Consider the following 27,048-nt stretch of genomic DNA (forward strand, 5'->3'; position numbering starts at 1 on the left):
GAGCAGCCGGGGATCGAACCGGCGCCTCAGAGGCGGCGGGCAGCTTCGCAACCCAGCGCTCGCACAACCGCTGCACCACCGGGGAGGCCCAAATCACTAGGGTATTTCTAAGTTCAACCTATTGGGGATGTATTTGTCTTTAAATATAATAGTTTGAATTGATGAATTTTGTCTACTCAAATTTTATTTAGAATTTTTACATTTCTGAGTATAATGTAATAATGGTCTGTATATGATTGAGAAGAATATATTGATATAAACTCTACAGATTGGAAATCTTTTCTTATTTTGTGAAGTTCAATCTCCCTTGTCCCATTTTTATTTGATAGAATTGTCAATCATTGAAGACTATTTTTAAATTTTCCTATTTATTGTGGATTTGTTAATTGTTCTTTATCTGTCCATTTTTGCTTCACATAATTTAAGATTATACTGATAGATGTATAAAAATTGAAAGCTGCTATTTCTGGTGGGTCTCTTTATAGTAAAATCCTCATTAGTCAACATTTTTTAAATTTGTTTTGTCTGATATTTACATAGCTCAATATTTTTCAGGTGTCTGTCAACTTATTGTGTACTATTAACTATATCCTTCCTACCTCTTTTCCCTATTTTTCTTGCCTCTTCTTGTATCAAATGAGTTGTCTTTGTTTTTCCTTGAATTATATAGAAGTAGTTATGCCATCTATTTCGATGAGTGACTACCTTTGTTTTTTATTAAAGGCTAACTTATAAAATCTAAGTTTATGAGTTTACTTATAAAACCTTAATTTATTTTCTTGACCAATGTTTACATAATCAAACATCATGTAACCACAACCTATATCAAAGTCTATAACATTTCCAACACCCCCAAACTTTCCCTTTTGCCCCTTTCACTTCCTCCTAGAGTGAACCATTTTTCCTACTTAGCAATCATAAAGTTTTGCTTTTTCAACTTTATATGAATGGAATCATTTCTTAAAATTTACTTTAAAGGTTATCACTAAATCACCCTTGTATTTTAAGATTTTTTCCTCGATATAATAAGCCATGATTCTCAATGAAATTTGTATTTTTGGGTTTTGTTTTGTGTTTTTTTTTTTTTAACTTTAAGTAGACAGAAACTTCAAAGAAAAGAGGATAAGTTGCAAGGACTGAGAAAAGATGACCAAGTTGATGTAGAGAGTAGCAAAACAGCGACATGTCTTGCACAATCACTGAAAATGTGTCAGTAAGAGGTGATCTGGGATAGCTGCAAATATAGCTAACTAAAATAAATACAAGAAAATGCCAAAGAACTTCTAAACATAGCCTATCTCTTAAAAGGAAACATTAAAACTTATAGTGACTGAAAATTTGTACAAATTATCATCAAGCAAAAATATTTCTTATGGTAGCCTATTTTCAGTTCTAAAATTTAGCCCTCTGAAATTATTTTTTCATTTTATTTTATAAATCAGTCATATAAGATAAATTTCTCTGTCTCTGGCTTATTTCACTCAGTATGGTGTCTTCGAGAGTCATCCATATATTGACTATAGCTGTATTCTGTTCTTTTTTATTTGACTTGGGCTTCAAAAGGAAGAATAGAGAGAGAACAAAAGAGAGAAATAGGCAAATAAAAAATAGGAACAGAAAAATGACCTCAGGGGCATGAGGCTATTGGAAAAAATACAGACAAAAAGTGGAAAATTTCTGAAAATGTTTTGGGAACACGGGCTGGAACAACATACAATAGGCAGCATTGTGCTTTCTTAAAGACTCAGCACAGGAGCTGGGATCACCTTCAGGGACTCACCTTGTGCCGGTGGAAGCCAGACTAAATTTCAGTCAAGTCTCTTTGCACAGGGTTCAGATGGGTCCAATTCACAGTTCAGAGAGTAACTGATTTACGGTTATTATCTTTGATTTTGAATGCTGTTTGATTAATACAAACCCACAGCTCACTACTGAACAGTCACAGATGGATATACATGATCCAGACATTCAACTGATTATTCTCAAGAAACAGCTAGCCCGGCGCATTGGGTAATACTATCAAGTCTGTTTATTCTAAAAAGGGGTACTAATCTAGCTAAATCACAGTGGAATACCCCACATGGAGCAGCTGAGGTGCTGTGTATGTTTACAAGTCACATGGGAGTGGCTTTATAATAATCAAGATAGCACCTGCCAAATATATGCCAGTTCCCCAAGTCACTATCAGTGCTATGAAGGGGTCCCTTTTGTGTGAGTACCCATGCTACAAAATCAAACAACCTGAAAAGCCTTAAAGAATTTGTTGTATCAGCTCCCTATCACTGATCATACAGGTCTAATTAAAAATTAAATTAAGTAACAATAAAATGGGGAATGTCAAAGGGAAAAATCAAGAGACATCTCCCAGCAAGACAGAAAGCATCAGATGGTTATTAAGAAATGAATAAAATTGACATTATGGATTTATAACAAAGGTCTTGATACAACAATAGAACCTTTTGCTAGTCCTTTAATGTTAAAAGCCTTGAAAAGTCTGCTCTATTTCCCCATTTTTGGAAGAATTATAAAAACCTGAGGATAATAGTGTTCCATTTCAAGCCCAGGACACAGTGTCTTGCATATTGTGGGCTCTCATGAATGAGTGAAAACAAAGTTATCCTTCCCTCCAGGGAATATCTGTATTACTTTTCCAACTTTCTAGCAACTCAGTGAAATAAGTCATCTTATTACAGGAAAACTGCTGACTCCCAGAGCTTGGTAATGCACTATATCTTCAGGGGCTTTTGGAATAATCCCAGCCTCAGCATCCAAACACAGTTCCTAGATGCTATTCCTAGGTGAGTGTCCTGTGTTTCTAGTTGGCTGTTTTGAAGTACCTTAATTCTGGTGATTCTGTATGACAGTACAGTATAAAGGGACAAAATAAGCCCAGCATCCCAGGAAGCCAAAGCAGTGATCAGGGCTCAGCTTTTGCCAGCCTCACTATAGGCTAGGTCTGGGCACCAACAACCCTGCCTGTCATTGTGGGGCAGCCACATCACATGCCCCTAGGTCAGCTGGTGCCAGTCAATCCAGCTCATTCTCTCCCTGATCATCTGTGTCCCTGAACCAATCAAGCACCCTCAGATTTCGGCATGGAGTGTTGGTCTGAGAGTGGACATGCCAGGGAAACAGGCTGCTTCAAACTTGTTATTCAGGAACAGAGGGTCAGGACCCTGGACAGCATTTAGAAACCTCAATCACTTTCATCTTTTCCAGTTTCTAGATCTTTGCTGACTCTGGCAATTTTGCTACTCATGATAAGCCTAAATCACAATCTGAAACTACTTGTCACAATTTATGAAACTACATATCTATATATTGACAGAAATCCATTTCCCCCAAAGTGGACACTTGTTATCATTCACTGAAATAATATATGTGCATTAAAGAGAACATTATAAAGAAGTCTTTTGGTATGCTATTGTTAGGATAAATGAGGGGCTGACTATGGTCAGATTCAGACAAAGTACAATGGTGGTTGCCAGAATACGGAGGGAACAGGGAGTTGTTTAATGAGTATAGTTTCAATTTTGCAAAATGAAAACACTTCTGAAGATTGATTTCACAACAATGTGAATGTATACTATACTGTAAATAGAAATTCTTGTTTTCATTTGCATTACATATTATACCCTCACAATAATACAACACTACTTCTCACACTTCTGGTCACCAAATGTGTAAACAGTTTTCCATACATAAGCAATTTTGCAACATCAGCTGAGTGTCCTATAATTTGACTCAATTCTGACATTACACTTGGAGATAGCATCACTCGCCCCAGCCCCCAGCCCTGCCCCAAACACACATACTTCAGATGTGAATCACAATCCAAGGCCATTACCTGTGATTCTGACTCCACTTGAATATAGTTGTTTTTTAAAAACTACTTTGAAAGTGGTGTGAACGATAAGGAATAGAGAAAAATAAGGAGACCAGACAGGAAATGTTCACCTAAAATAAGTTGTATTAAGAAGACTAGAAATTAGACTTTGCAATCTAATTTAGTCTTTTAATTTTCTTTTATTCTAAAAAGACATTGACAATAGAAGGTATGATGTGTTTTCTTCACATGCCACCAATTAACTGAAATCTCAAACACTGACTGGGTATCCCACAAATTTACTCAATTTACTATCTACCTAGAGATAGCATCAGATCCCAGAGGTTAAGGACCCAGTAGCACAAGACTGCACCCATTCAAATGCCAATTACAAGACCAGGTTACTAATCTGAGCTTCTGACTGACCAGCTATTTATAAATCAAAGTTCCTAAAATCCCCTGATTGGGGTCCATTAATTGGCTACAGTGGCTCACAGAACTCAGGAAACCAATTTATTAGGTTACCAGCTTATTACAAATTATGTTAAAAAGCACAAATGAACAGCCAGATGAAGAAATACACAGGGCAAAGTACCTGAACAGCAGTATTTCTGTCCTGGCCCTGCAGCTGGATACCTTCTGACTCATGGTCCTGGAAGCTCTTAAATCCCTCCTTTTAGGTTTTTATGGCAGTTCATCACATAGTCACATAGTCATAGCTGATTAAATCTTTAGCCATCTGTGATTGATTCAATATACAGTCTTCTCGGGTCTCCGCTGGTGGTGCAGTGGTTGAGCGCTGGGCTGTGAAGCTGCCGGCAGCTTCTGCAGCGCCGGTTCAATCTCCGGCCACCGGCGAGGGTCCCACATGGCTCAACAGACCTCTCCTGCTGCCCGCTGCTCCCCTCAGCAGTGTATTTCGCCACTCTGCCTGTTCTGTTCCCCGCTCTGGCTCTGGTGAATTCTCTCACCCTCCTGTGCTTCTGACTGTACCCAGTGCTTGTATAAATAAATAAATCTTTAAAATATATATATATATATATATATATATATATATATATATATACAGTCTTCTCTCCCAGGACAGGGGATGTGAGTGAAAGTTCCAACCCCCAATTTAGGGTTGGTTCCCTGGCTACCAGACTTCCCCCACCCCCAATCATTAGGGGATTTCCAAATGTTACCTCATTAACAAAGTCAGTTGTGGTTGAAAGGGACTTGTTATGAGTAACAAAATGCCTATTTTCACCTTTATGGTTCTGAAGTAATTTCATAAACTGAGGGCCAAAAAAAAAAAAAAAAAGAAAGAAAGAAAAAGAAATACAACAAAAGATGCTCCAACTGTTTTTATTACTTAGGAGATCCCAAGAGTTTTGGAAGTTGTGAGTCAGGAATCTTGGAGAAAAATCAAAATATAGCAATACATAACCAGAAGTCCTTCACAGATAATTTTATCATGCCATATTTCTGCCAAATGGAAGAACACCACTTTAGCTCTAACCCCCAAAACTGCATTTCTATATATCTTCACAATAGGCTAGAGAAAATATTCATTGCACAAGTGGACTCCATTTTCTAGCAAGACTTGTGATTCTCAAATATTAATGTATATAAGAATTGCCTGGAAATTGCTAAAAAGGCCAGTTCCTAGGATCCTCATCCAGATGACCTGATTCAGCAGATCTGGCATGGGAATCAGGATTCTGCATTTCAAGAAACACCCAAGTGATTTTTGACATTATCAGTCCCAAGACCACACACGGAGAAGCAATTGCTAGATTGTGCCAGGAATGGGGAGGCTGTGATCTGTCATGGCAGTGGGAATGGAGAGAAAGGAACACATGGTGCCTTAACAGTGTCCCCTGGCCCCGCCTCCAGTCTCACTTCTAAGCATCTCACATCTGAATTCTTAGGTTCTGAATTCAGTTAAAAACATCATGTTATGCTTGTTAGAGATTTATATTCTACATTTTATTTTAGCCTCTCAACTTACATCTAACACATCAAATGCAATATACCAGGGAGCCCCAGGTCCAATCACCTTGCAGCTTTCATTTCACTTTCTAAAAGTAATATCAGCTTCTTCAAGTCAGAAATGCTGCCACCAGGAACCATCTTCATTATGATCGTTACAATTCTGCTTAATGATGAGGTATGGGTTACTGACTCGCACATTTTCCAGCAGCTTCTGGGCTTTTGCATCAAATTCCTCTTTGCACAACCTGAGAAAACAAGGTAACAGCTCTTCTTGCACTCAGCTTTCCCACAACCCTTTACTATCTCTGAAGAGTTTATTTCCAAGTCATGGGTGGGGTGGGAAACACTGCTAAAAAGTAGAATTTAACATGGCTGGGGAGAGGAAAAGGAAATGGAGGGAACTGCTGAAGGAGGCACAGCAGTTGAGGGAAAAGTGAATACAGGGAGAGAGATTAAAATTTAAAAGGATTCTGCAAGTATATTTTTCTATTCAATCAAACTAGTACTGCAAATGATGAACACACCTAACACATGCTAATTATTGGGTTGTCAGAAAGGCCATCATGCATTTTTGCCTAAAAAACAGAAAAAAATATGTTATGACTTTTCTGACAACCCAATATTATGTGCTAGGCACAGTTCTAAATACTGGTGGCCCAAATCTCACAATAACCTTAGGGTATCATCATTGCACCCATTTACAGACAAGGAAACCAAAACACAGAGAAATTGGGGACCAGCACAAGATCAAGCATGCATGTGGTATGTGGCAAGGCCAGAATCCAAACTCAGGGAGTCTAGATCTAGAGTTCTTTCTCTTAATCACTATACTATATTATGTTTCTCAAAAGTCATAAATGGGAGACAAACAGGGACCTAGAAAATGCCTAACGATCGACAATCAAGGTCTAGAACAAAGGAGTGTCTTCCCAAATCCCTCTTTCAGGAAACTATCCCTGAAATAAGCCAATGAAGACTTACCCTAGAACCTGTAGTTTACAGTCAGGAGACTTCAAGACTTCACATAGTTTCATAATTCCTTCACACCCTAAGGTATTCTTTGTCAGGTTTATTCTTACCAGTCTCTGGTTGCTGCTTAGAGTAGAGGCGAGATTCTGACAAGAGAGAGATGTCAAACCACAAAATTCTAACCTGCAGGAAAGAGAGAATGAAGAAAAGTTAACTTTATCCCATGACAGGGAACAAGCACACAAAATATGTAAGCTGGGGGTGTAGGGCATCTCCAGAAACTTAAATACTGTGCACAACTAGTATAACTCCAAGAAATCTAAGTACTTACAGTATTCATTATCAGTAGGTATTTATAGGCTGAATGTATCACTTCTTATATCATAAATTACAATTCGTAACATAGGCCAGGGAATAAATAAATACGGGAACACACTAAGGAAAACTATGAAGTAGTTGAATCTTAAAAGATCATTAAAAATATAGCAACACAAGTAAACTTTAGGTATCTGGGAGTCTTTATAAAGCAAAATATGAGTCCTTTAGCACCATGCCACTTACACAAGTGAAAATGCATATGCCAAAAACTAGTATCTTTTACAAGGCTACCCACATTTCTATGGCATATTTCTTTTTTTTTTTAAAAAGATTTATTTATGTATGTATATAACAACTGGGGTACAGGCCAGAGGCGTGGGGGGTAAGAGGAATTCACCAGAGACAGAGTGGGGAACAGAACAGGCAGATTGACCAAAATACACTGCTGAGGGGAGCAGCAGGCGAGTCAGGAGAGGTCTGCAGCACCATGTGGGTTGCTCCCTGGCCGGGGATTGAACTTGTGCTGCAGAGGCTGTGGCAAGCTTTATAGGTTGCATCTTTTTTTTTTTTTTCTTAAGATTTATTTATACAAGAACAGGCCAGATGTGCAGGAGGGTGAGAGGATTCACCAGAGACAGAGTGGGGAGCAGAACAGGCAGACTGACTGAAATACACTGCTGAGGGGAGCAGCGGGAGAGACAGGAGAGGTCTGCTGCGCCATGTGGGTTGCTCCCTGGCTGGTCGGGTATCAAACTTGTGCTGCACAGGCTGTGGACTGCTTCATAGTGCAGTGCTTAACCCTTGCACCACCAGGGAGGCCCCTTCTGAACCTTTTTTTTTTTTTTTTTTTTTTAGGGGGAGGAGGTTATTTTCTTTTTATTGAGTTGTATGAGTTCTTTGTAGATCTTGGATAGTAGTCCCTTGTTCTATATATGATGTGCAAATATTTCCTTTCATTCAGTAGAGGTTTCTGTTTTAACGATGGTGTCTTTCACTGTGTAGATTACACACTCCTTGAGCATTGATAACATTTTTTCAGATAGAGGGTGAATGCTAAAATCTTCCACTTAATAAGAAAAATTAATTCAAGAGCAGATGGAGTAGCTGAAGGATGATAGAATGTGGAAGACCTAAATCAAGTACCATTACTTAATGTATACTCTGTCCAAGATACTAAGGAGGTGGGAGACAGAAAGAACTGTAAAATATGGCTTCTACACTAAGAACATATAATCCAGGGATCCATGCATTTAAATTTCAGATTCTCATTTCTGAGAATGACTTACATTTAGCCCCATACACAAAATTTATATAATGAAATTCATATACTAAACTTCTTATAGTTTATAATATCCACCAAATAGGTATCATTTTCCTAATGGAAGACTGAACTCACCCAAGCCTCTCAATATTACAGTTTGGATGGCTCAAAGCCTCAGTCAGAATTTTCACTCCATCATCCTGCAAACAATTATTCCCAAGTTCCAGGCTACACAGGTTTGGGTTGTTCAAAATAGCAGAGGCCAGATCAAGACAACATGCACTAGTGAGACAACAGTTCGTCAACCTGAAGGAAATACAAAAAGGAAATGAGACCCTCAGTGGTGGGACTTGGTTAGTGTATTCCTAGGAGAGATATCTAGGTATTTGAACCTCTTTTATGACATTCTTTTCTATCTGCAATCCAGGACACTCATAGGAAGGTCCAACATTACCAGTGAAAACAGATGGAATTTCTTAATGAGCTGACATAAACAGTGGATAAAATTACTTTCTCCCACAAACAGGTTATCTACCAAACTTCCCAAATCCCAGAATAAACACTGATTAACAATACTAAAAAAAATGGGTATATTTCCCAAGGACCCCAAAGATCTCTATGCTTTTAATTTGTAATATATTTTAATTTTTTTTTATAGAGGCATGTTTTTATTTATTTGTTTGTTTGTTTATACATGCACTGGGTACAGTCAGAAGCACGGGAGGGTGAGAGAATTCACCAGAGCCAGAGCGGGGAGCAGAGCAGGCAGAAGGACCGAAGTACACTGCTGAGGGGAGCAGCGGGCGGCAGGAGAGGTCTGCGCGCCATGTGGGATCCTCCTCCTGTGGCCGGGGAGCAGCCAGGCATCAAACCGGCGCCGCAGAGGCCGCGGGCAGCTTTGCAACCCAGCGCTCAACCGCTGCGCCACCGGGGAGGCCCTCAATTTGTAATATATTTTTGAAATAAAAAATGCTTCTCCGGAATCTATCTCAAATTGTTATCTTCAAAGAAGAAAGCTACATATAAAAAGATATTTCTTTCAGGCCTCTGTAGGGCATCCAAAAGCATTCACAATCCAACTGCACCCTGTTCACTAAGCCACATAACAAAATCCTCTTTATTTTTCAAGTCTAAAGTAACTCAGTCTCCTGTGTCACAGTCTTTTCTCCTTGAGTTTTGCCATAACATTTCAACAACTATGGAACATAATAGGGTTGGTTTTATTATTTTATTTCCCTGTCATCAGCATTACTTGAGGACAAGAGCATCACCTTAGCACTAACCTTTAATTTCTTCAGCATCTCTCAAGCTTGTAAATACTGGTTGAGGGAATTTGCATGGCCTAAATAAAGACTATCAAGGTAGCTAAGAAAGTATAAATTTGTCTATGTGTTTAGAGCAATACTAAGAAAGTGAGCTAAGTGAACACCTTCAGTGTGTAAGTTTACACAGAAATTATACCTCTGTCATTGAAAATGAAGGCATTGGATTTAATGAAAATTCCCATTATATAAAACTTTGTCATCCAGATCAATAATAATGATCCAGGAAACTTCAAGTATTGCTTGGGAACACATATTATACATGCTTTCCTAAAGAAGTACAGGTGCTTATTGGACCTGAGTGTTCAATCACCTTAGTGTTTACAGAGGTGACAGTCAACTATTAAATTCATTTGGAAATCTAGTTATCATGAATTAGTCCAGTCAAGTCAGAGACCTCTGGGTTTACTAATGATCTTGTTCTAAAAAACAATGCTAGGGCTACACTCTCAATGACTCACCCAGACAACCAGCCCCTAGTGGGAAAAACAGCTAAGATTAAGTGACTCTTCTGTTTTACTTCCAGCCACAATTTTTGCATAATGAAATATTAAGTATCATGCAGCCATTGAAATGATCAATGACTTATGTAAAAATTCAAATTTGTTTCTAAAATACTACCATGTAAGAAGGAAACCACAAAGCCATGTCTATATGGTCATCACAATTACATATATACTACATATATATGTAAACTTACAGAGTAATAGAACATAATGGGAATAAAAATGATTGTAGTTTAAGAATGACTGAATTGTAGAGTATTTTTAACAATTCACCTTCCAGGAAGAGCAATGTGGGGAGGGGACACAATGGACTATGGAACCTTGATGGTGGGTTTGATGCGCAGACATGCACTTGATGGGTGTGATCTTATGCCTCTAAATCATGTACAGTGTTGAAAAGCCAATGTCACCTCAATTAAAAAAAAATAAATTCCCTTCCCAATGTCTTTAAAGTTGACCTAATTATAAGCCTGAATTTAAGAAGGAAACTAGTAGAGGACAGTGGCAGTTTCATGGCTCGGAGGCCATTCAAGATAAAAATAAAATGGCTGCTCTGTTCAGTCTGATGCCTAGCCCTCCTTACCTGAGGGAAAGTAATTATGAGGACTGTAGTAATTACTTACAATAAATCTGATGAACAGACTGCCTCAGCTTCTCTCAGGCAGAATCAAAGAAAGGGAAGCAAAAGAACTTTCTCAGACAGTTCCTGAGCTCTCAGGCTTTCTTTCCAATCTTCCCCTACGCTTAGACAACCTGTAGTTGAAGCTACACAAAAATTAGTGACAGAAAACCTACTCCAGGTCCTGAAGATTACAGCATCGATGCTGAAAGATATCACACAGAAGCTTTACTCCGTCGTCCTGTAGCAAATTTGACCCCAGGTCCAGATGCATCATACTCTTGTTGCGTAGAAGGGAGACTGAGAGAGACTCACAGCTAAGGGAAGTGAGATGGCAGTCCCTCAGCCTGAGGAGAGACAGAATCACTGCTTTACTCCCCAGAGATTTCTACCTTTGAAAAGGTTTCAAGTTACGAGCCATAATCTACTTGCTCCCTCTCAAGTCAGAAATCTTTCCTCATTGTCTCATTGGCTGTCTTACTTGGCAAACAGATTTGCACCAAATTGGGCTAGAAAGTGGATTTGTGTTCTCCAGAAATTTTCTTTAAATGCTAACTCCTACACATTGTATGTAAAATATAGTGTTCTACCGCCAAAGTGGCTACACAGAGCAAAGCAGAGTAGAAATAATCTTAATAAGTACTTTTTGTACATAAAATTGGCATTTCCAATGCTAAATGGTTCTGGGGCAATAGGTCTTATCTATGGGGGGAAGTTCAATTTTTATAAAAAAATAATTTGGAACAACTGCACACTTCAATTTAAAGAATTAAATCATAAATGGTGTGAAAAGGTAACATAAATGGATTTTTTTTTTAAAAAAAGGTAGTTTCAATTATGAGAAAACTAGCAGTTATACAGTAGAAACTACCGCAACATCAAAAAAATTTTAAACTTCTATAGTTTAAAAATGACCACAAAATTAAAAATACAGAACCATGCTAGGTATTTTATGACATAGAATAATATATATGATATTAATAATATATAATATCCAGAAGAAAATTGAGCCTATGAAAAGTCAATTTCTATATTATCAAAGGACAAAAACATCTGAAAAGTGCTCAAATCAAATACTTTTTAAAGTTATTTTTAACTAATATTGGTCAAAAGGATTGTAGATACTTAGTGTACAAAAATGCAAGCCGAGAGACTGTTGAAAGAATACAAACAACCTATCCAGAAGGCAATTAAAACATATCTGATAAAATATCTTTGGTTCATCAATTTTGGGTCTAGGAAATTATCTAACAACATGAACAGAATACTCACACTGAGATCCAGTCACACAAGGGAATGCTGTATCTCTGTTTAATGGTATTTATGTACAGTTACCTGTCCTGAGTCACAATACAGAATTGGGTAGGTTGCTACTAGTCCTGAATCCACCAGTTTCTTATGAGCAATTAGGCAAAATATGTAATCTTCCTAAGCCTCACATTCCTCCCCTGTACGATGAGGCACCTAGAATTCAGGTGACTAATTTGATCCCAACAGGTACTTTTGCACAGATTAAACACATTTAACACAGGGCCCAGCAGAGACTAAGGACACAATAAATGGCAATTAGGAATATCCATATCTTCATCACCTTATCATTAACAGTGGAGAAAAAGCAAGGGTTAAAAATTATTTATAATATTTTCCCATTTAAAATATATTTTGAAATGCATACATACTGAAGGATGAAAACTAGCAGACACTTACACAAGGCTCTGGAGAATGCACTGTGGGCGTTTCAAGGCATCACTCATAAGCTTCACTCCATCATCTCCCAAGACATTTTCCGACAAGCATAAATGTGTTAGTCTTTCATTGCTGATGAGAGCTAAAGAAAGATCCTCACAACCAACTGCTGTGAGGCCACAGCTTCTTAAGCTGAAGGAGAAATACAGATGGGAAGGGATCAATGAATTCCCAAAGTTCACACTTCTCTCCTTCATAGGGAAGCCAGCTGGGACTTACAACCCCTATAACCTCTATTATAAAATCAACTTCATCAAATCTATTTAAATTACAAATTCCACAGCAGCTATGTATAGGACATGATAAAACAAAAAGCTGGGGGGGGGGAGAGAAGCCTGGAAAAGAATGAAAATTAGACAAGTAAGAAAGAAAATAACTGGAGTTCATCAAGCCCCACACAGTGTCCCATTCAGATCATAATTAAACTATGTAAGAGGGAACAAAATGACTTTGCGGGGGAGAAAAACAAGACTCACGACAGTCTCTCTAGGTAACACTCTGGACGACTTAAGGCCTCGCATAACAGCTTCACTCCATCATCTAATAAATTATTGGTGGACAGATTCAGATATCTCAGGCTCTGGCTTCTGATGAGGGCCTTAGAGATACTTAGCCAACTAACTGCAGTTAGGTCACAGGATTCCAGGCTGGAAAAATAACACAGTGAAATAGAGATGACAATTCCTCAGAGAAGAATTAGAACCACCACTTACCCAGTCAGAGGGTGTGGTCTGCCAGTCTTTGGGGCCCGTTCTGAAAATCCAGTTCCCCTACATAAAAAGAGTTATTTACCTAAAGCACAAGACTCTGAGAGGTAACTCCCCTTACCTTGTTTTTCCATCTCCATCTCTCCAATTCCCTATGAAAATATGTATGAAAACATTCAAAAATATTTTTAAATGGTAACCTTTTTTTAACTTGGTTGAAATTTCCTCTAACTACAACATAGAAAATAAGCGGATTGAAGGATGGCTTTATCCTTGTCATCTTTGACTTCTGAAACAGAAGAGAGATAGGCAGGAAATTAGGAGCAAAAGTTGTGACTCCCACAGCTGTCCCCCAAAGGCTCATTTATTCAGGTCAAGCTATGTTTTCTGAAGAACCCAGGCACCCCTGTTTTCTGAGGAACCAAGTCCTTAAGAGCCCAAACAGAAGCATATCAGAAAGAAGACTAAAGTGGTTGCTAAAACATAAAGCAACAGAGGGCAGCATGTACTGTCCATATTTTTAGTCTTAAGACACAGAAACAGCTACAATCATTGACTATTAGATGTTATGGGGCAGTGGGGGAGAGGAAACCATTTTAAAATTCCAATTTAAAGAAATCATTTTTGAGCAGGGAAAAACGGTTGCCAGAAAATTAAAAGGTATTTTCATGCAAAAGTAAGGTAAAAATGGGCCAAATTTTCCAACTGCAAAAGAAGCCAGTATCTGATTTCCAGTTTTCTCATCTTATGAGACCCTGAAATGTGGCTATGCTTTGCAAACCAGGGTCGGGAAACAGCCCCAAGGAGGTTCCTTGGTTCACTCCCAAGAGAACTATCTAGATTAATCAGGGCAACACTGTACCCATGGAGTCGGGGTTTGGAGAGAAACTAGAACACTCCTGGGTGACCAGCACAGACAACAAGAGGGCACAGAGGAAATTCATGCTTCTTTGAACAAGAGGTGAACAGAGAATATTGCGTGGAAGCTACAATACAAAATGAAGCTCTGCCGCTCAGCCAGCAGCCCTGGGGAGGAGAAAGGAATGGTGAGGAGGTACACACCCTTGATGAGGGGAAACAGGTGCAGAGGAAATGCAGTGCTCCATGCAGGCCAGGTGAAAAAAAACAAGGACACTCTGCTGGATGATGCATTCCTCCCTCTAGTGCAAACACTGAACTCTACCTTCTGGGACTGGCACTGACCTTATGAAATGCACTGGTATCCCACAGACTGCAGTTTTAGGTCTGGAACTCCAGAGAGGAGGGACATCAGTGGTGTCACAACACGAACCAGACCCTCTCCTAGCCCCAGAAATTCCACACCAGCAGTTGTCCCCTCCCATGTCCCTCTCTGACTCAGGAGATATAAAATAAGGTCTCCAGACATGACAAGCTCATAGCTAATATCATTCTCTATGGTGAAAAGCTTTTCCTCTAAAATCTGGTACAAGACATGGAAGTCCTAGCTAAAGCCATTAGGCCAGAGAAAGATATGAAAGAATTTCCTCAATGTCTTGCAGTGCTCTTGTAGGTCAATTATTACTTATGTTAATATTTGAAAGGACATACAAGTTGACCCCTGAACAAGACAGGTTTGAACCATGAGGTTCCACTTTTCTTAACAATATAAACTCATAGGATCCACAGGCCCAGCACAACACTGTAAATGAATCTTCCTTATGATTCTTAATATTTTTTCTCTAGCTTACTTTATTGCAGGAATACCATATGATACATAGAGCAGTCAAAATAAGTGTTAATCAGCTGTTTATATTATCAATAAGCTTCAGGTCGACAGCAGGCTATGCATTTTGGGAAGCCAAAAGCATGCATGGTTTTCAGCTTGGGCAGGGGCAGGAAAGGATAGTGCTCCCAACCAACCCCCACATTGTTCACAGGTCAACTGTAAGTATAAATCTGGGCATATACATAAACAACCAACCCCTGTATAAATTGGAATCTCAAATTTTGGAGTCAGACAAGATTGAAAATACTCTATTACCTGGGTCACATTTTGAGGTTTCATACTATTATACTATTACACTTCATACTATTCTTAGTTATTAACAGTTGTTACACTATACCTAGTATTAACTTAAATATAACATTTATCTTAAATATATTTTAAACTTACTGCTTTTGGAAACTTGGAGTCATATTTTAAAAATTCGTCACTGGCATAGATTTTCTAAAGAAATTTAACTTCAAAGTAGAAAATAAATGACATCCTTACAACACAATTTGTCAACATTTCTTTATACTATTCAAATGAAAATAACAAAATTAGTGTTTTATCTTAGATTCCATATAATTTATCTGTAAAAAGTTAGGATACTTGACTTAAACCTTGTTTGGTAAGATTATGCAGCCGCATATACACATGTCAAGAGTTATTAAGGTTGATGAATAAAAAAAAGCCAGTTTCATATTAGCAAACAGAAGACTGGCAATTTGTTCCTCAGCTCAAGTTTCTGCCTGCTGGGTCATCTATGTAGATGGCAAACTTCTGGTTTCAAAGTCTGTTTATATACATGACAGCTCATTATATTTCTGAGCACTTCACAACTGTAAACAATTGTAATAAACCACAAGGGCTCCTCACTCCTTCAAAAGGAAATATTTCTAATGGTGCATGCACTATCTACCTGGTAGAAAATGTTTTATTCTGGGTAATAACACTGCGAAGGCTGTGGATAGCTGTCCTTCTCAGGTGCTTTTCTCTTTATCAACTAATCAGTCTGTCTAGCAACTATTTCAGTGATCCCCTTCTGGAATATTGTTTTTCTATTTCAAAGCTATTAAAGACATATAGAGTGTTTTCCATTCATACTGTTTGACAGTCTTTTTCAGGTGGTTACTTTATAGAACCAATGATAGCTCCCTCACCTCACTCGTAACCCCCAGCAACAGAGCAACCCTCAGCAACACAGTATAACGAACTAAAAGAATTCTGGGCACAATTAGGCACTACCAGAATGCCCAAGGTGTCCCCCCCCCCCATATTTGCTCAACATATTTTAAAGAGCTACCTTATAATCAGGCACACAGTGTGGAAAAACTTATCAAGACAAATAGGGTAGATTTTTCTCTTCTTCTTGGGATAAATCTTTAGTAACTATTACCATGAAATAGTCACACAAAAGTTAGTGATTTTGTGTACCTGTCCAAGACACACATGTACAAGTGCTGATTTGAGTGACTCAGCAACTTTAAAGCTTTCTAAAATACTTAATTTCTAAATTTGAAAAGCTTCTACAATAATTGGAGATATCTTGTGAAGCAGACTGGCAAAGACCCATTTATTAACACTTTCACTGCCCACATCATCTACCATCAGTAGGCGGAGCAAATCATCAAAATGTAATTCTGATATGTTAAGGTCAACGTGATCAATACCCAAACCAGAGTAACATGAAAGCTAACTGTTTATAACTCCTATAGCATGAAGTTTAAAGCAATCATAAAACTAGAATTTTTCCCATGTGAAATGTTAGTATAGAAACTTACCAAGTACCCCCCATTGACCACCCACCTCCAGTCCTGTAATAATGTAGTTATAACAAAGCTGATGCTGCCCAAACATTCGCTCAGTGCAGAGACAGATGACCTACTAGTTGACCCACACAGATGGTTTCCTATTTGAAAGCCTAGTAACTGTGTCTACATCAAGGATTACCAGTGGAAGATAAAGATATAATTCAGACCTCAACTGATGAAGTGATCATATCAAGTTCTGCGGATTAGTCGAGTATAAAGGCATTTGTCTTGGACCCAAGGCTTACTCCCACTGCAAGAAAACATCTTTCACACCATTGAACAGGCTTTTGCTACAAATGTTTTACTCTTAGACAGAGCAATCAATTACCTACTTCTCACTGAGATTCCAGACCAGTGAGACTTTAAAAAAATTTCAAATGCTAACAGAATTCATCAGTCTACTGCAAAAAAAAAAAAAAAAAAAGTATTATTTCACACATTGATTATAGTTAGTTTTTCACAAATAAAGACCGACCTTGGTACTTCATATATCAAGGTTCAGTCTGTCCCCTCAACTGTATCCAGAGATCAAAAAACTTCTAAGTGTGTAAAACATATAATGATTTTCTGGTTGTTTTGCCAGATATGGAATTAAATAACTTCACTGGAAAATAAGATCCTTCTTGAGACCTATCACACAATGTGTTAACAAGTAGGATTGCTAATTGTCTCTCATTTTCGTACACACACAAAAATCAGGTGCACCATTACAATCAACACTGAGTAATAGAGAGCAAGCAACTTGACAGCTGACAGTTACTATACTGCTCTTTAACAGGGTGATGTGAAGAGTTAGTACTCCAAGTAATCAGCCTGAGCTACTGATCCCTGATTCCACACCATGGAAATATATTTAAGCTAGCCCTAGGAACAGCAAGTCCAGGATGTGAAGTGTACAGGACAGACAAAAGTCTCAATGATAATAAACAACAAAAACTTACCTCAGATTCTGGAGTTTGCAGTGTAGGTGTTTCAAGGCTTCACATAATGACTTTACTCCATTGTCACCTATATTGCTCCCTTTCAGGTCAAGGTGCTTGAGATTCTGGTTGTGAATCAAAGAATGGGAGATATGCTGACAACCATCAGGGAAAAAAAGAAATCTCAACCTTAGGAAGAAAAATATGCAAAAGGGATTACAAAACCATCTCAGTCCCTAGTTACAGTACCCTTTCTTTTCAAATCCAGCTTTTCTATATTATCTCAATATTCCTGCCATCTCTTATCTTACTCTGGGTTTCTCATATTCTAGGTCAGGTCATAAGTCCCAGTTTCAGGATGTTGGAAAACTGGGTTACAACACAGATGTCTATTCTGACAACTGATACTCTGAATTATTTGACCTTGGAGGAAGAAGGTAATAACATCAGGAAAAAAATCTAAGAAGGTGTTTTTGAACTCCCAGAAATGACTACTAAAAATTTCTGGGGTGAGACCTCCCTAGTGGTGCAGGAATTAAAGTCTCAGCATTATCAAGCTATTCCCAGCCAATGCAGCAAGAGTTCTATCCTGGGACAGCCAGGGAGCTAACCTACATGGTACAGCAGACCTCTCCTGTCTCGCCTGCTGCTCCCCTCAGCAGTATATTTCAGTAGATCCTTCTGTTCTGCTCCCCATTCTGTCTCTGGTGAATCCTCTCACTCCCATCCCTGAACCTCTGGCCTACACCCCAGTTCTTGTATGCATAAATAAAATAAATCTTTTTAAAAATTACTGGGGCTGCCTCCCTGGTGGCGCAGGTGGTTCAGCGCCGCACTGTGAAGCTGTCTGCAGCCTCTGCAGTGCGGGTTCTATCCCGGCCAGTGAGAATCCCACATGGCGTAGCAGACCTCTCCTGTCTCGCCTGCTGCTCCCCTCAGCAGTGTTTTCGGTCATCTGCCTGTTCTGTTCCCTGCTCTGTCTCTAGTGAATCCTCTCACCCTCCCGCGCATCTGGCCTGTACCCCAGCACTTATATAAATAAAAAATAAATCTTAAAAAAAAATTACTGGGGGGTAAAAGAAAAAAAATGACTGAACATATTTAAAATTTTTATTCTTTTTCTTTTTTCTATTATCATTTTATACATGGCATAGCTAAATTGATCATTTTATCTGTGGCATATAATCACAAATTTTACAAAGTGATATAATAGATTAAAATTACCAAATTAAAAAAAAATTACTGGGGCTATGCCAATTCTGCAATTACATTGATTCACTGTATCTAATTCTTGAAATAATGCAAAGTGAGATCATCAACTACTTGATATGCATTAACAAAACATGTTATTGAAAAATGCGCCATCATCTCATGTAATTTGTTAGGTATATAGAGACAGCCCAAAGCAAAATAAGTAAGTTAAATTGCCAATTTTCTTACTATTTTCCATCTCAATGCAGTATTGTTAGCTCGATCTGCTTCTTTTATGTGCCTCTGCTTATTTCCCAAATTCACAGTGCTCACTAACTGTTAAAATCTCCCTTTGTATTAACACCTTCCCTGCATCCTCACCCCACTTCCAACCAAGCACATCAAGAAAACAGCCTCCCTAGTGACACAAGGGGTTAAGCGCAGTGCTGTGAAACTGTCTACAGCCTCTGCAGTGCGAGTTCGATCCCCGGCCAGGGAGCTACCCACAAGGCACAGCAGACCTCTCCTGTCTCACCCGCTGCTCCCCTCAGCAGTGTACTTCAGTCTATCTGCCTGTTCTATTCCCCTCTCTGTCTCTGGTGAATCCTCTCACCTCCCATACCTCTGGCCTGTACCCCAGCTCTTATAATCATAAATAAATATTTCAAAAAAAAAAAGCTTTTACCTGTTTAGCACACAAACCATCATCACCTAGTAAAAGTACCTAGTGTACCCACTAAATATATTCTCACATATTGGAGAAAAGGGACTTGAATAGGGCAACACTAAAGTGGGAAAGACTAAGAGCTGTCTTAATGGCAGCATCCTCTCCTCCTAAGGGACCTTGCATTCTGAAGCCACTATGGAATGAGTGTAAAGGACCTCCAGGAACCTCATAACAACAACACATACACAACTGCCTGCTGTATTTATACACAAAACCAGACTTAATCCACTTGCTTGAGATCTAAAGGTCAGATCTCACTAAAAACAGATTCCAAGGGAAATATCTATTGGAAATATCTATTGGGTAACTATTGGATACCCAAAAGGAACACTAATCTTCAGTGGTAATGGAGACAAATTTTGATCATTTGTTCAGCATTCAGTACATGTTAGTAAGCACAACTAGGCCTCTGGCACACAGATAGACACTCAAGACAAAAGAAAACAATCAGTTCCAGCACCCTGCAGAGCCAAAACACATGCAAACAAGCAAATGTGAAAAATAAAAAGGGTCTCTAGAATCAAATTAAGATGTAAAAATGTTTTTAAAAGACTGAAGTAGCAAATGTTGGCAAGGATGAGGAGAAAAACTTTCATATAGTGCTGTTGGGAATATAAAGTAGTTACAACTACTCAGAAGAACTGATTGGTGATTTCTTAAAAAGTCAAACATACATCCATAAACTAGAAATTCCATTCCTAGCTATTAGCCTAACAGATGAAAACATGTTACCAAAATAGACTTATACAAGAATATTCAGAGCCTTATTCATAAAAGGCAAAAATTAAAAATTTACCCAGGGTCGTGTTAACAAGAGAATGAATAACAAACTGTATATCAGAGTGGGATGCTAATCAGCTATAAGAAAAAAATTACTGAAACATGTACCAAAATGGATAAACTTTAAAAAACATTTTCTTGAGCAAAAGAACACAATAAACACACACTGTAGGAATCTAAGTAATTCCTAACACAGACAGGTTGGAAAGTGGTTTGTCTTTGGGACCATATGGGGTGAGAAGACAGGACAGGAGTTCAAGGAAATGCTGAGGTAATGGAATTCTTTTCTATCTTGTTTTGAGTATTGGTTACGGAGATGCACAGAACTGTCAAATCTCAACGAACTCAACATTTAATATCAGTGAATTTCATTGAATGTAAATTATTCCCCAACAGAAGAAATTAGGTATGTTCCAGAATTTGTCTCTGAAAATGCTACACTGACCTGCCTAGAATGTCTTAGCTCTTTTATATTCATCTAGAAAATTCCTAACCAAGCCTCAAATGCCCATGTGAACAGCTGGTATGGTCTGTGAGGTTTTCCCCAAAGCAGGTTAGTTATGTTCCCACATCCCGAGTTTCCCCTAGTTTGTGCTCTTCGAGTATTTTAAGTATTAGTTTACTATTGGTTTCCCCTTAATTAGTAGGAATGGGAGGAAGGAAATGAAAGAAATTGCAATAAGTCCATTAAGTTTTCTCATGCCATACTTACATTAACTTTTTTAGTTTACACCTTGGGTGCCTGAGTTCTTGATAAAAAGCCTTCATTGCTAATTCATCAAGGCTGCTATGGCACAGGTCCAGTTCTCTCAAGTGTTCATTTGTATGAAGCACAGAAAAAAGATCTTGCCAGCAATGAGTAATGTGACCACCATCCTTTTGCCTAAATAATTGAAAAAAAGGAAATACCAATAAATCTAGTTCAGTTTGGGAAATGCTTTAAAAAGGTGCACTTTGGAATTGGTGAGAGCACCCAAATCAGCTCTGACCTGGGACAGTATACCAGGAAGTCTTCCTCTTGGCATTCCAGAGGTTTTCTTTGCCCAGCAGCTCCCCCACACCCTCAACCCATGCAAAATAAAAACCGGAGACTTCTCTTTGGAGAAAAAGAGTCAGGAGGAGCATGGGAGAAATGTCAAATACCTGAAGAGCCAGTGTCAAAAAGAAAAGCAACAACCAGAATGAGTAAGATGATGAATACCAGGTACACCTTACAGGACTATGGTGTAATTAAGAACCACAGGCTTTAAGCCCAGTTCTACCATTTAATGGCTACACTACTTTACACAAACCTTGTCCATTCCACAAGCGCTGAGTTTTTTTTCATCTATAAAATGGAAGTGCCATTTCCCTTCACAATGTTGTGAGAATTTAACAGTTGATTTTTGTAGGTACACAAAAGCATTCTGTGAAATTTTTATTGCTGTGTAGTTAAATCATTAGGCATACTTTCGATAATTGTAAAAAATAAAGGGTTATAAGGAATAAAACAGCGGGTAGCCTTGTGATTATAAGCAAAGCTCTAGAATAGAACAGCTCTGCATCCCATCTGCCATTCACCAAACAAGGTGACCAGCGGTGACACTGCCAGCCTGCCTATGTAAGCCTCAGCTTCTGCATCTTAAAAATGAAGACAACAGTATCTATTTCTGAGGATTACTGTGGTGATTCAGAAAGAAAAGCTATAGAAAATGCTTAGCAAATATTTCACATTGCTAATGTTCCTAACAATTAGCAGCTGCTATCATTTATATTAAACACATATAAAAGTCTAGCATGTTGCCTTATACATCAATAGCTACTGTAGGGGAGGAAAAAATACCCTCCTTTTACCCTCCCAAGCTATTTTTGGCTGGGGTCCTATAAACTAGATAGGTTAACAAGAGAAAAGCATAGAAATTTTATTAGTATGGGTATTGTGGGTATGCACAAGAGAACCTCAGTTTTGAGTAACTCAAAGGGATGGTTAGAATTTGGGGTCTATAAACCTAACTTAGTAGGGTGATGGCAGGGGGAAGAAGCACATATGGAAAATCAAATCAATTTTTGGAAAGATATATAGGTCTTTAGGAACGAGATAGGTGACAGTTTGTGTCAATGCTTAGTCTAGGAAAGCTGCTGACTGCTGTCTCCAAGAAGAGATTAGCATTGCGCCTGTGGAGGAGATTTATGACAGTTGAGTTCTGAGAGGCTCTTTTAGGCAGATAAGGGATTTCAGGAATTCAAATGCTTTCATCTCAAAATAATTCTACATAAAAGTAGTATATTTTGAAGTGGCAAATCCTGATTGCCTTCACTACACAATAATTACTAGTTTTCTCCATACCTTACTTACATTGGAATGAATGATATTGCAAAGGCTGGTCTCTATATCACCTGAGGTCTTAAATTTAAGAAACCCAGTCAATAAATCATTTATTCAAACATGCAAGTGGATAAAATGGTGAATGCCACAGAAATCCTGCTCATGTGACTTATACAATGTAATTATGTTATGAAAGAGACAGATGTCACTATAATCTTTCTTTTCAAACACTGAGTTCTCAGTCTTTTTAAAGCAACATTCCCAACCCTAGTATTAGATAACAGTACAACTTAACTGAGAGGAAGGCAGCACAAAGACTGGCAATAGAGTGGTCAGAATGCCTTTCTAATAATTATAATTAGTCACAAAATATATTCCAATGCCCTGGGTTCAAGCAAGTCTTCTTTAAGTAGAACTATGAAGTCAGAGTTAAGAAAGCTGACTAAAGTTTACTCACAAATCCCCAAGGACAATGAAGACTGTGGCCCCCCAGCCTATAATACCTACTTCCACAGTTTAGAGAGAAATGAAATGTATGTTTTTTTCAAGAGGAATGTTTCTGTCTTTTGAACACTTGAAGCTGATATTTGACAGCAAAACATACAAAGACCCTCATTTGACTCAGATAAAATGTTTTTGTTTGGCCTTTTGAATGAAGATTGAGTCAAACAAGTGGAAAAGTTGGAAAACTAAAGATTTATAATCAGATGTATAACTTCAGTCAAGTTTTATATAGTGTTAATACCTGTTTTTTTAAATAAAATAATATCATCTACCTAGAATTGTTGAGAGATAAAATGAGATGCTAGTTATTGTCTGACGTGTGCTTGAATCAATAATTGCACACTTCCTTTCTATGTTGACTAGTGCGAATCTCATTTTTACCTTAGAAGAGATATGGTTTTAACCAGCATAATTGCTGATTAATTGTATACTTAATTGTATACCAGATAATTAACCAGTTGTATACCAATAAAACCAATTGTATACCAGATAATAAACCAAATAATTTAGTGCAACCTGGAATTAACCCCGTAATTCAATTCTCCTACCAGACTTAGATGGATAGAGTTGGAAAAGGAACTGGAAGAAGGGGTGAGGACAAAGTAATAAGCCTAAAATGCTGAAGGTTCACTTATTCCTTCAAACATTTAGCACCTATTTCTTACCAACATTTGATTCTCTCTAGTTAGATGTGAAAGGGCATAGATATCTCCTACTATGTCAACAATCAGAAAGGTGAGGTAGGTCAGCAGATTACAGTAGAGCAGAACCCAAACAGCAATGTATACAAGGTTCAGAAGAAACTCTTGGTCCCTATTCTTCTGGAGGGCATTACTTAGAAAGGTAAATATACACACCATAGTGGACACAAGTTTGCCCTGTGCTACATACCTCCTTGAGGACTGAAGCACTATTTCCTCATTATTGAGAGTTTTGAAAGGTGATAATTCTCAGTCATGTCCCTCTCTAGGGATTGCTTTCAGGCCAAGAGAGCCATTTCAGGCAAGTTTATACCCATTCTTCACTAGTATCTGAGGCTGGCCAGTAAGGGGTTTAAATGTCTGGCCTCCTTGACTCAAGGGTGAGACAACTCTAAAGGACTGCCCTGGCTTTGGGTCCTCAAATAAACAACTCCTCCTCCCTCTGAGGAAATCTACCTCCTTTACTCCCCTCACAGAACACTTCCAGAGAGCTGATCAAACATACTTACCAAGTTTCAGCTTCCGGGCTTACGTTTAACAGCATCTTCTCAGATACCACATTTACAGACAGTTTAATGCTCTGTAAACGTTGACAGTGCTTGAGGCAGAATGAAAACACAAGCAAATGGACTTTCTCACAAATATTAATGACAATCTTTTGGAAGTATCTCATTGCCTGGCTTATGAATGCTTCATCTTGACTCTCATATAGACAGAGAAACAACTCCAGAAATTCCAGCTGTGATGGAAAATAGTCATTGGTCCCTAGTATTTTCATCCACTCAAGAACCTTCCTTTTTATCTCCAAAGACATCTTACAGTTAAGGTTTTTTTCCAGTTGTTTTACTCGATCTTCATTCATAAGGCCAAACAAAAAACATTTTATCTGAGTCAAATGAGGGTCTTTGTATGTTTTGCTGTCAAGTAGCAGCTTCAAGTGTTCAGAAGACTGAAAGGAGTGATCTGCGATACCCAAACTGCCTTTCAACACATAGAACACAGCTGCAAAAAACTCCTGTACATGGAGGTGGGTGAACAAATAACAGTTTTCATGTTCTGTGTCCTTCCGAAGAATATGCATATCCAGGAAAATGGAGACATCAGTCTTAGTTAACCCATGCTTTCTGAGATTTTCCCTGTAAAAGACATATGTCATAGTCCATACTCCTTTGGCAGCCAAGTGGCACAGCTTCCTCAGTTGGATCTGGTTGGGTAGACAAGGGAAGTCCCCATCACCCTGCGTGAACAAGCTAGAGATATAGCAGGTAAACAGAGCCGTGGCCGTTTTGCAGGTCAATGTGATATCACCACCCTTCTCCATTTGCTGCTTCAGACAAGTACAGACCACCCAGCACACTCGGGGAACTCTGCACATACTAAAAAGCATCTCGTTGTTTCTCAATGAACTGAACACTTTAAAGGCCCACTTCTTTTCTTCAAAAAACTGGTAAATATACTCCTGTCTTGCATCCTTAGCCATACCCTGTAGCTCCACAGAACACTGACTCTTCAACAAAGGCTCTAGTTTCTTACATGTCTTGAGTTTGGTCGTCACCAATAAGGATGACTCAGGAAGCATCACTTTCCTCAGCAAGCTACTCATGAGGAAAGACACTGGGTGGACCTGGGCCCAGTCTTTGCACAGGGCAAACTCAGGTTCCTCAAAGGCGAAGTTCAGCTCATCAAAACTATCAATAATAAAAAGGAGACTGCTTTGCTGGGACATAATCCTTTCAATGGGGCCTTCTGTTCTGGGCCAGTCCTTAGATATCATTTGAAGAAAGGTTCTCTCTCTCATCTGGTTAATTTCTCTCGCATTGAGATAGAAAACATAGGCAAACTGCTGAAAGAGATTTCCCTGCGCCCAGTCTAACATGGCCTTTCTCATCAAGGTTGTTTTCCCAATTCCAGCAGCTCCTCGAAGCACCACTGTCTGAGGCTGCTTGCCAGTTGTGATGTCCACGTCAAACAAATGTTCCAACAGTATTTGGTCTGCCTGAGCAGTTCCATGATGGAAATCTGCAGGCTCTCCAAACGAAGACTTCTTATTCCAGGTGAGGCAAAATATTTCCTTTATTCGAATTCTGTATCCTGTTTCCTTACCTAAGTCAGAATGGAGCAGGAAAAGAAAAAGATACACATGATCAAAATAATTCCACAAATTGCAATGTTAAGAATATTGGACTTTGAATAAGGAACAAAACACGATATAGGCTGAAATCAAAGTGCAGCTGGCTTAAACAAGAATGTATTTCTGTAGATTAAAAACCTACTTTAGAAACTGAAAAAAACAAAACTGACAAACACACAAAGAAATGAATTTGTGATGGAAAAATAAAAGTTAGATTCACTCTAAAAATATTTTCTTTGAACTTTTCCTCCACGGAGGTGGGGGGTGGGGAAGGAAGATGATCTATGTGAACAACAGAGTACCATCCAGATTAGGAAAAAAAAGAACAGGGCAACAATCAACAATTAATAGTAGCTAAGGAGGACCTGAAAACCTGAATCTACAGGTCAAAATAATGTACTCTATACAGGGAAAACATTAATAGAAACAAACACTGAAGCATAGCCTGGAGAGTATTTTGAAGAGAAAAAATTTGAATGAAAATTTGGTTCCATCTTTACCTGGTTAAACCCATTCCTCTGTGAGACTTCAATTCAAATATCACCATCTCAAGGAAGCCATCTCTGAACCCAATGCTAGAACAGTTATATCTTCTATACATTCTCCCCAGTTTAACTGACTCGTTTTAGGTGATAAAGACAGGGAACATGTCAGATAGAAGTTGTTAACAGTTGCTATCTGGGCAATAAACTCTGATCATCCTTCAAAAGCTCAAACTCCTCCCCAAGTCTGACAAAAAGATCATCTCACTCACCCAGCACAGCATCCTGATCACCTCGTAGCTCTCTGGTCCTGGCTTCCTCTGGTCCTTTGGTCTGAGCTGTCCCTGCAACAGGTTCCAAAAGATCATGATATCTACCAAAAACAAGGAGACCATTGGTGATGGGCAGAATGGCAGCTGGGATCCTCCTCAGTGGTCCAATTTTATGATCATCTGAGTTTAAGACAATCTAAGACTGAAAAGTCTCAGACTCCACTAACTTAGCTGAGGGGAGGGGTGA

At 38.6% G+C, this 27,048-nt stretch overlaps 2 protein-coding genes across 4 annotated transcripts in view; one reads left to right on the plus strand and one right to left on the minus strand.

Annotated features, from left to right (window-relative positions):
- Nucleotides 1-27,048, plus strand: part of ZNF214 (zinc finger protein 214) — a 53,012-nt gene that overhangs the window by 2,747 nt on the left and 23,217 nt on the right. The gene's annotated exons all lie outside the window — the stretch shown is intronic.
- NLRP14 (NLR family pyrin domain containing 14) overlaps nt 5,167-27,048 on the minus strand; it is a 28,633-nt gene continuing 6,751 nt past the window's right edge. Inside the window, exons 3-12 of one of the 3 annotated variants that reach the window (XM_037522762.1) lie at nt 26,802-26,873; nt 24,426-26,019; nt 21,119-21,289; nt 17,730-17,897; nt 13,021-13,191; nt 12,506-12,676; nt 10,975-11,145; nt 8,487-8,657; nt 6,785-6,955; nt 5,167-6,048 (exon numbers count right to left, since the gene is read on the minus strand). In XM_037522762.1, the coding sequence (XP_037378659.1) occupies nt 5,916-6,048; nt 6,785-6,955; nt 8,487-8,657; nt 10,975-11,145; nt 12,506-12,676; nt 13,021-13,191; nt 17,730-17,897; nt 21,119-21,289; nt 24,426-26,019; nt 26,802-26,873 (2,993 nt within the window). In that variant the 3' untranslated portion in view covers nt 5,167-5,915. Of the gene's footprint in view, nt 6,049-6,784; nt 6,956-8,486; nt 8,658-10,974; nt 11,146-12,505; nt 12,677-13,020; nt 13,192-13,257; nt 13,315-17,729; nt 17,898-21,118; nt 21,290-24,425; nt 26,020-26,801; nt 26,874-27,048 lie in introns of all 3 variants that reach the window. The other 2 variants (XM_037522763.1, XM_054699405.1) reach the window with 2 other exon arrangements.

Source organism: Talpa occidentalis, unplaced genomic scaffold, assembly GCF_014898055.3.
Source record: "Talpa occidentalis isolate TD23 unplaced genomic scaffold, MPIMG_talOcc4v2.1 talOcc4.3, whole genome shotgun sequence".
NCBI lineage: Eukaryota > Metazoa > Chordata > Mammalia > Eulipotyphla > Talpidae > Talpa > Talpa occidentalis.